This window comes from Myxine glutinosa, chromosome 7 (assembly GCF_964187855.1).
Source record: "Myxine glutinosa chromosome 7, kmMyxGlut1.1, whole genome shotgun sequence".
Taxonomy (NCBI): Eukaryota; Metazoa; Chordata; class Myxini; order Myxiniformes; family Myxinidae; genus Myxine; species Myxine glutinosa.
The window spans coordinates 104,325,822-104,336,724 of NC_136267.1; the positions used below are offsets into that span (position 1 = coordinate 104,325,822).

At 44.7% G+C, this 10,903-nt stretch overlaps 1 protein-coding gene across 1 annotated transcript; it reads left to right on the forward strand.

Annotated features, from left to right (window-relative positions):
• The first annotated feature begins 747 nt into the window (after positions 1 to 747).
• Positions 748 to 7,962, forward strand: LOC144893077 (uncharacterized). Its single transcript, XM_078782711.1, has 6 exons — positions 748 to 788; positions 1,435 to 1,486; positions 1,604 to 1,889; positions 1,937 to 2,032; positions 3,995 to 6,339; positions 6,969 to 7,962. The coding sequence occupies exons 1-6, from the start codon at positions 748 to 750 to the stop codon at positions 7,809 to 7,811; spliced, it is 3,663 nt and encodes a 1,220-aa protein (XP_078638837.1). The 3' UTR covers positions 7,812 to 7,962.
• Positions 7,963 to 10,903: the final 2,941 nt, after the last annotated feature.

Sequence of the window (10,903 nt, forward strand, 5' to 3'; positions counted from 1 at the left end):
TTCTAAGTTATATTTATTTATTGAAAAATACATTTTCAAAAGTTGTCTCGTCTTGGAGAAATGTTTTGAGCGCCCCTTGTAAATTGTGTGCAATCCACACCACAAGGCATCAATCGATGTGCATGGATTTGATGAATGATGCAGCATGTTTTAAATTATACATACATAGGAATGCACAATATGGATGAAATTCGTGGGGGGAGAAGGGGGAAGACAAAATTGTGACTGTTAAAATTTATTTCTGTCATTGCACCATGAGGGGCAAATCTCTGCCAATGTCAATAGAGAGAAACAGAGACACACAGACAAACAGACAGGCAGAGACAAATATAGATGAGAAAGTGAGATGGCAGATCGATGGGTAAATAGCACAGTGCAGCATTCAGGGTCCAAGGAGCAACATGAGTGATTGGAATGATTGAACGTCTTGGTTTTAACAGGTAATTCAGAAGTTCAGAGAGATTGGTTCATATTTTATGGCCCACGGTCATAGTACAATTTATCTAAGGATTTTTAACAGATAGAGGCCTGTTCAAATTGTAAATGCTGTATACTTCCCTGTTAACATGAAGTTTAAAAAGAAACTAGAACAATATGACTGTCACCAATATGCTTACGCTTAGTACCACAACGGGTAGATGCCATCATTCTGCATATGTATGGGTAGGCGATCATGTTTGTGAAGTTTCGTGTTGATCGGATAAGGTTCGTTTTTCTATCCAAGATGGCTGCCAAACCACGTGACCCATGACATCACTTCAAACTAGATTCAACAGTGCTGTTAGATGGTATTTGTAAAATTTTGCATCAATAAGGTGAGCGATTTCAGAGATATAATTATTTTATATTTTCCTTCAATCCAATATGGCTGCCAGCCCATGTGACCTATGATGACATAGATTTTTAGGATAAGGAATTCGTTTAAAACATTTTTGGCTGGTATACCACTTCACCTATGATGTCATCATCATCCTGCTTTTGTTCCTCATTGGGAGTACTTGACAATGTGCCAAGTTTCAAATTTTTGCCATTCATCGGTTTCCGAGAATTTTTTTTAAAATTATTTGTTGTTAATCCAAGACGGCTGCCATACCACGTGACCTATGACGTCACAATTGTCATAAAAACATTCTGCATGGGTGTCACTCCTACCCTGAAAGTTTCGTCTCAATCGGACATATGGTTGCTGAGAAAAACGAGGTTTAGCCCGTATGGACGGACGGAGGGACAACCTGAAAACATAATGCCTCCGGCGACTTCGTCGGCGTAGGCGTAAAAAAAAGTTTTAAAAGTTTACCTCACCGATGATAATGGTAATAGGAGGAGAACAGCAAAAAAATGAAAAACAATCAACTTTGATGAGAAATTTTTAAAGTTCTAAACATTAAAATTACTTTAAAATATACACCAAACTTCCCCTTTTGTGATGGTTAGGATCCTTGACATTGGTGTGAAACTCGAATTTACAGACTTTAAACCCATTATAGCATGGTAATATAATATGGGGGTTATATTACAGCCTCCGCTTTGTCCCCCCTATCAACACCTATATGAAGCTAAATCAGCACTAAATTCAGTTCCTGGTACAATTACATGACTACAGCATTTTGCACTGTTGTTGGTGATGGAAGATATGTTCGAAGAATGTCTTAGCCAGACAATAGCTGTAGTAATGAACGAAACGTTTGTTCTGGAGATAACACGTGGGACGAAGAACCAAAATGGATTCCAAAATGATGAACAATGTGATCTAACTCTCAACTCCAGTGTTTGGAAGTCGTGTCGACTACGTCAGCACCTACGTCACCACATGGAGGCTGCCATAACCTACGCCACCACATGGAGGCCACCATATTTGTTTTTATTCCATTGTGGGTCCATTCGCCAAAGTAAAAGGAAAACCAATTTTATTTTACTGATATATTTTGTCGACTAGAAACGAATAAAGACGAGGATAACAAACGAGATAAAAATTTGTTTGTGTTTATCGCATGCTGGAGGCGATGCCCGAAACTCACGAGGTTCACGTCAGGTTGTTAAGTAGTCATACGATATGTCTTGGTGCATCGCCAATACCTGCAGTTGTGCCCAATAGCCGGGCTATCAAACGCAATCACTCTCTCGGGGCCCCTTATACTTGTAGTGCAGCGGCATAGCAAAAATTTAAGAAGAATTGTGCATTTTGTGATGGAAGCACCAAATTTGGCACAATGATAGAATGTTATATTTAGAACATTTTCAGATATGGAACCACTTTGAAATTCACCCAAGGTCGCCGCCATATTGGATTTCAAAATGGCGGCTTTAAAAATCTGTAACCCTTAGGGGGGGTGGCGGAAACAAATCCTACAGGCACAATTATTGCCCCATTCACCCTATATCTTTTCTAACATCAGTAGACACATTACAGCGGCGATTCTGAGCTCAAGGGAACATCTAGGGGTCTGGGGAGTGAAAAATTTGAAAATTTCGGCCAAAAATACCCCTAAAAGAGGTCATTTGGTGTCAAATTTCAGGGGGGGTCGTGTATTGTCCTGTAGATAAAACATGCTGGTCCATTGATGAACCCCTAATTAAACGACTTTTTTGTTTGTTTGCTCCATCCAGGTTTCAATCATGTCGAAGCAGTTCAAGTTAGTTCATGTTACCAAGCATGTAACTTCAACGCCAAAGACGCCACTGGACTGGGAACTCTGTGTTCTGTGTCAAGTTGATATAGGAGAGTCCCTACAGTGTCCTGCTGTCACGAAAAGAACTGATGCAGGTGCTGGATACAAGACACTTGAAGACAATCTATCAGCATTCAATAAACTAGGCAAGCTGCCACAAGACGTGGACTTGCAACGACTGGATGAAGGCCAAGGGATAGCTGCCACTCTAGCTGCCCACCAAGCCAAGTGGCACAAGTCATGCAGGGTGAAATATAACACTACCAAGCTACAGCGGGTACAGAAGAGAAGTCATTCAGAGGGAAGCCCTATCCCCAGTACAATCACAGATAAGTACAAGCTTACTAGGTCTCAGGCAGCTTGTGTTGATAGCATATGCGACAATTTGTGCTTCTTCTGCCAGCAAGAGCTTGGTTTGGAGTTTCATCAAGCAGCGACATTGGAACTAGATAAACACGTTCGCAAGGCTGCAGAGTTTCTTCAGGATACCACTTTGTTAGCCCAACTGAGTGCTGGGGACATGGTCGCAAGAGAGGCCAAGTACCATAAGAAATGTTTGACATCCCTATACAACCGCGTGAGGGCAGCAAAAAAGCTTGCTGAGCAAAGCCAGAGCACGGTAGATGTCATTTCAGCAATAGTCCTTGCTGAACTGGTAACGTACATAGAGGAAACTGCTAAAGAAGAAGACACTGCTCCTGTATTCAAGATGGCAGACCTCACCAAGCTCTACACAATGAGAATGGAATAGTTCGGAGTTGTGCTGGAAACACGAGTCCATACAACCAGACTCAAGGAGCGTATCCTGGCACACTTCCCTGATCTGCAGGAGCACAGGCAGGGAAGAGATGTCCTGCTGGTGTTTCAGGAAGACATTGGCAGTGCATTAGCCAAGGCATGTCAACATGATATTGACAGTGATGTTGTGCACCTGGCACGAGCTGCAGGGATTATAAGGAAGGATATGTTCCAGTCATCTCAGCCTTTCAATGGGTCCTTCTCAAACAAATGTCAAGAGTCTGTGCCACAACTGCTGCTGACAATGGCCTCCATGATTTTAGAGGGCGCAGGCATCAAAGATCAGGCATATCAGTCATCGGCATCGGCGTCTGTGACAATAGCTCAACTTCTCAAATACAACAGTGTGAAGCATGAGAGGAGAGGTGCAGGCACAGACGTACGACACAGCATTAGTCAAGAGACTCCTTTGCCAATATATCTTGGCTTGATGCTTCATGCCCATACGAGAAAGAGGGAACTGGTTGACACATTATCTGGACTAGGGATCAGCATTGCCTATGATAGAGTGCTACGGATCTCTGCAGAGCTGGGGAACGGGGTCTGTCAGCGCTTTCGGGCGGAGAAGGTGGTCTGTCCCCCAAAGCTCCGCGGTGGAGTGTTCACCACATCAGCTGTGGATAATATAGACCACAATCCCAGTTCCACGACAGCACACGACTCCTTCCACGGAACTGGTATTTCATTGATACAACATCCAGACTATGACAATCAAGGCACAGACCGAGGTATTGTCATCATCGGGGGTGTCTCAAATGTCAAGACTGTGGAGGACCTTCCACGGTATTACACAGATGTACAACCAGTTAGTTCACTTGCCAAAAGCCACCCTGTACCAGCTGGAACCCAGGCGTCGCTGCAGAGGAATCCTGCACAAGCTGAACTGGATAAAGAGAAGAGGTGGCTCCAGACTGTGAAGGATGCATGTGACAGTGGTGACACACAGAATCCAGGAAACATTTCTTGGGCTGCACATCACGCAGAGAACCAATCGGCCAAGGATACTAGTATCACAGTCACACCCACTGCCTTGCTTCCCCTCTTCCATGACCAAGCCCACTCAGTGGCAATGATCCGCCATGCCATGGATGTCGTGAAAGCAGCGATCAATGAGCTAAACCCTGGACAGATACCCGTCGTCACACTGGACCAACCACTTTATGCGATCGCCAAGCAGGTGCAATGGAACTGGCCAGACACACATGGTGAAGATCTCTTTGTGGTCATGCTGGGTGGTCTACACACAGAGATGGCAGCTTTGAAGACAGCAGGAGACTGGCTGCAAGACAGCGGTTGGACACAGGCATTGGTTCAGGCAGAGATAGCAACAGCTGGCACAGCAGACTCCTTCTTGCGTGCAGCTCACGTCAGCCGTACAAGACGCGCCCACCAAGTAACTGTTGCTGCCCTACACATACTGCAGCATCGTGCATATGACATATACAACGAAAGAGCAACTGCAAGAGATGAGGAACCATTGGAGTTCGAGGCATGGTGTGACCAGAGAGCAGCGGCATGTCCACAGTTTCAGTACTGGGCCACTGTACTTAACCTGGAGCTCTGTATACTCCTCTACATACGTTCACTGAGAGAGTCCAACTTCACGCTGTACATGGACACCCTACCAGAGCTAGCTGCATGGTTCGCTGCATTGGGCCATATCCACTATGCTCGCTGGTTACCAGTCCACATCAGGGACATGGTTGGCATTGCAGAGAAACACCCAGATGTTGCTGCCAAGTTCCATGCGGGGCACTTCACATCCAAGAAGACTAGGCATGCTTTCTCCGCCATCTCCCTAGACCAGGCTCATGAACAAAACAATGCCACGGTCAAAGGCGATGGCGGGGCAGTGGGCCTAACTGAAAATCCAAGTGCCCTTCGACGGTGGATGGTGGCTGGCCCCGAAGTTGCTCGGGTCATCACAGAATTTGAGACCTCACAGCAACTGCGCCAAAGGGGAGAGCACACCCACCACCATGAGCAAACCGACAGTGTGCAGAAGAAGTTCGTCCAAGATGTCCGTGCACTGACAACAGTCATCGAAGAGATGGGCAGCCCCTTTGAAGAAGAAAGCACAGATTTGCTGGTCCTGGGCACACTGGAGATCTTGGGCCCAGCTGTTGTAGATACTGTGCGTACAGCTTTACAGATTGGGAGAGATCAGTTCCATTCATTTGAGAAGGAACGTCTGGCAGACAGATCCAAGCCACTCAATGATGTCATCAAACGCAACAAACTCCCGTTGTTTTCATCCATCAAGGTCAAAGCTGCCCAGAAGAGCAAACAACAAGTAGCCTCTGCAAAGAGTGATTCAGAGCTCTTCTCCAGACTATACATCGCATGCCAAACCAGAGATGGGGGTCTCGAGCAGTTCTTCAAACATGAGAACAGCGCACATCCGCCAGCACTCTCGCAAAATGGACAGCTCCGCTTTGGTTCAAAAGCTGACTTGTTGCAGCCCTTAGAACAGTTTGTCGAAACAAAGTCGGACCCACCACAAGTATCTTCTGTGATCCTCGATGGAGCTGTAATAGTTCAAATGCTGAGCCCAGGCCAGACCAAAACATTTCTTGACTATGCCACAAAAGTATTCGTTCCATACATTATGTCACAGCTTCAACATCGATCTCGTCTCGATCTAGTGTGGGACCGCTATGCAAAGTCAGGCAGCCTGAAGGCAACTGCAAGGACCAACAGAGGCAAGGGAATACGCAGACGTGTCACTGGCTCTGCCCTCCTACCAGGCAACTGGCACAGTTTCCTCCGTGTCGACGAGAACAAGGAGGAACTCTTCAGCTTTCTGTCTAAGCAGGTCACGGAGTCCATCGATGTGCCAGACAAACAGCTGATTGCTACTGACGGTGAACAGGTAATGTGCATGATGTATGTTAGTGTGTGTTAGTGAAAGTGTGTGTATGTGTCTGGGTGGTGAGAGTGGGTGCGTGCCTGCTTGTGTGTTTGAGAGTGTGTGTACAATCTTCTGTGGTTTCAGTACATATTATACAATGTATTATTGATTTATGCTGTTGTAGAGTAAATTCTTACCCACATATGTGTATTCTTTTCATATAATTTAATTTTGATTATATAATCCCGATTTGTATTATCTATTCGGAAGAATATTTTGTATTGTATATATAATCTTTAGCTGTCCACGGTACACTCCCTCAAATTGTTAAGAAAGGCCTATTGGCCATAGTGTTCTTGAATTGCTTTTTTCTTTCCTGGCATCTTGGGGGAGTGTACACGAACAGGCTACTGTTATATGTGCAATGTCATATTGTATGATTTCATGTGTTTGATGCCAAGTAAATAACAATAATAATAATAATAATAATAATAATAATAATTGCCCTGTATTTATGTACTTGAAATAATGTACTGAAATAAATTAATAAATGTTATGCAGATTCATGTCAGGTTTTATTCGTGACCACCTACACCAAAGGAATTCACATTTAATTTACATCACGGTATTGTTCATGCTTACACCAACAGGTCATTGCTGTACCACTATGTGCAGACACAGCCGCTTTGGCCCCGTGCAATCACGAGGAAGCAGACACGCGCATGATGCTCCACGCAGCAGCTGCTATGAAATCTGGACACCGCAGAGTACTCATCCGCACCGTGGACACAGATGTGGTGGTTCTCGCTGTGTGGATGGCCCAGGAGCTTAATGAGGTAGTGGACGAACTCTGGTTAGCGTTTGGAACCGGAAAGAACTTCCGCTACATAGCAGCACACGAGCTGTCTGCTACCCTGGGACCAGACAAAGCCAAGGCACTGCCAATCTTCCATGCAATCACAGGGTGTGATACCGTCTCGAGCTTTGCAGGTCGTGGCAAGAAAACAGTATGGGCAGTATGGGAAACTTTTCCAGAAGTGACCAATGCATTCCTGGACCTGGCATCTGCACCAAGTGAGATCTCTGAGGATACACTGGCAACCCTGGAGAGATACGTAGTGCTTCTGTACGACCGCACATGCACATGTTCTGAGGTGAATCTGGCAAGAAAGAAACTCTTTGCAAAGAAATCTCGATCCATTGAAGCAATACCTCCAACACAGGCCGCCCTAGTACAACACGTGAAGAGAGCAACTTACCAGGGTGGACATTGTTGGGGACAGTCTCTTGTCCCACACTGCTATCTCCCATCACCATGCGACTGGGGGTGGGTGGACAATGACGGACAGTTCGATCCTCTGTGGACAACACTACCAGAAGCTGCCAAATCCTGCTATGAACTCATCTGTTGTGGGTGCGAAAACGGTTGCAGTGGGAGATGCAAGTGCAAGAAAGCGGCTCTGAAATGCACAGCACTCACTGTGTGCCTGTGATGGTGACTGCTCACATTGAGTTGGAACTGTGACACTTGGCATGACTTGATGCAATACGCTCGCTAGTTCTCTTGCTGAACGTGTGTATACAATGTACGTAATATGGGATTATCAGTTGCTTATGTGCATTAAAACATATTTCAATACAACCATTCAATTCATTGACCTCAAGTTTGTACATCCAGACACTAAAATCAAGGCTGTAGCTGGTATAGAACCAGAAATATTTGTAATTAAAGATTTTTAAGCCGCCATTTTGAAATCCAATATGGCGGCCACATTGGGGTGAATTCCAAAGTGGTTCCATATCTGAAAATGTTCTCCATATAATATTCTATCATTCTGCCAAATTTGGTGCTTCCATCACAAAATGCACAATTGGTTTGCTATGCCGCTGCACTATTGGGACAAACCTTCCAGTGCATTCCCGTGTCCGTGCGTGCGTGTGTCCGTCTGTCAACAATTGTCCTTTTCAGGTAGGCAGATGGGATTTATACGCCAATTCTGAATGCCATATTTTTATCAATCAGATGCAGTTGAGTGAGGTAAAGATAGATGAGCCGGTTTGAATTTACATTAAAACAAAAACTCTTCTTCCATCTTCTTCACTTATAATAATGGTGAGTCATTCAGTCCCGTTTCTCATATCGATTACATTCAGCAAACACTCGCTGTATTCAATACGTTTTAAAACATTTCCATTTTGTTCATATAACAGTAATATATCGCCCTATGAAACAGTATTTCTGATTATACACTGCCTTTTGAAGCATCGCAAAGCAGGACGCTCCACTCACAATGCAGGTGAGAAAAAGAAACGAACAAAAAACAGCTGATACTTCAATAATTTAGCCGCACGACTTTTGAAGGATGAAAGTTAATTTTTTTCTCTGACGATCTGAAAATCAAAACTACACCATATATTTATTACATAAGCAAAAATGGCAGAATTCCCCTCTTCCCCTGTTCACTGTATTCTCTATTTTTAAGACGAGGATGGCTGTCCGTTTGCCCTGTTACGCTGATTGGCCGTGTGAGGCTGAGTGCACTGTGATTGGCTCTTGCAAGATTATCATATAAGCTTATTAAAAGCTGATATTGTACACCGCTCCTTTCCTATGCCATCTCCAGGCGTTGCATAACGTCATTGCCGGGCACCGAAGGGGGCTCGGCAATGACGCACGCTGAAAGGGAGTACTCCGGTTTCACTCCGGTTTCTTGTTTGTTTGTTTTTCCGGGCGATATCTCAGCCATCCTTTGAGCCAGGAAGCTGAAATTTCGGCACAATAGTGAGCAAGTACTTTGTCAAAAACGGTATTTTTTGTTTTTGATTAATCAATTAATTGATGAGTTATTTAATTATTAGCGATTAATTAAGTACTTATTTATTTCCTTTCTCTTCTGGCCATGATCTCAGGCACCTTTTGAGCTAGGAAGCTAATATTTGGACATCACAGTGACCAAGTAATGTGACTATAAAGGATATTTTTGATTTATTGATTAATCATTTTATCGATTAATTATTTATTGATTAATCAATTAATTATTTAATTTTTTTATTAATGACTTCTTTAATTAAATTTCAAAAAGATACATCTTCGGATGAAGCACTAGTGGTTTAGTTATGCTATTAGCCAATTAATTAAGAAAATATTCATGATAATCTTGTATTGATTTTAATTATGCAATTAATCGATCAATTATTGTACACCTCTCCCTCCCAATGCAATCTATATGAGCTGCACCGCGGTATTGCCGGTGCGCCAGAGGTTCCCCGGTAGTGCCGCGCTGGAGGATTTATTTTTATTTTTTTATTTTTTTATTTTTTTTGTATACAATATCGAGGCTCGTGAAAGAGCGAACATTAATCACACACACAGAAAGACAAACCGACACATAAAACATATAACATAGGGAGCGGTAGACAAGATGGGGAGAGAGGGGGAAGGACACAAACACAACATTTGAGAGCAGGGACCGAGAGACATGGAGACATCGAGAGATCTGAGAGAGGGCGAGGGCTTTGGGGGGGGGGGGCGTGGGAAGGGGGCAGTGGGAGAGGTATAAAACATATGGACACTGCCAGGACTTCCAGGAAAGAAGTTGGAATTTCAAACAAGGTGGATCTGGGGTGAATTAGCGGGGGTAGAAAAGATCAAGGTTTTGGATGGGGGAAGATAAGAGATGGTGGTGAACAGCTGTTTTAAAGACCTGGAGGGAGGAGTGGGATTGAAGGGAGTGAGGGAGTTTGTTCCAGAGGCGGGAGAAAAGAGGAATGAAAGAGTGAAGGTGAGCGGAGAGCCGAGATTTCGGCAGTTTAACCATCAGAGGGTTGCTGGCAGGTCTTGTGCGACCTGTAGGAATATTTGGGGGACAGAGCACAGAGAGAGCTGGGGGTGCAAGGCCGGAGAGGAGTCGGTAGAAGACAGAAAGACCACCTACCTGCCTGCGGTGAGTGAGTGAAAGGCCCTCAGAGATAGCTTCATCGCGGGAGATTCCAATAATTCTGAAAGCTTTGGTTTCAACAGCGTGAAGCCGAGCTAGGTGTGAGGCAGGAGCACCGGCCCATAGGGGAGAACAGTATTCCATTGAGCTGCGGATGAAAGCCTTGTATGTGGTGAGGAGCTCAGGTGTGCCGAGGAAGGACTTCGCACGACGGAGGATGCCCAGTCGGCGACTGGCTTTGGAGGCCAGCTTGGAAATGTGGTTTTCCCAAGAAAGATCATGGCAGATAGTGAGACCCAAAATCTTGAGCGACAGAACTTCTTGGAGAGGATTGTTGAGAAAGTAGATGGGAGGGTTGTCCAGTCGATCTTTTCGGAGAGACATAGTAAGAGTGTGAGATTTGTCAGGATTGAAAGACATGTTCCACTTGTTTGACCAGTCTGTGATTTTGTCCAGGTCTTCAGAGAGTGAGGAGGCAGCAGACTGCCGATCTGAGGGAAGAGGAATGGAGCGGCAGAGAGTGGAGTCATCAGCAAAGAGATAGAGAGGATTTTCGAGAGAGTCAGAGAGATCATTGATGAAGACCAGAAAAAGCACGGGGCCCAGAACACTGCCTTGGGGAACTCCAGCCTGAACAGGAAGAGGAG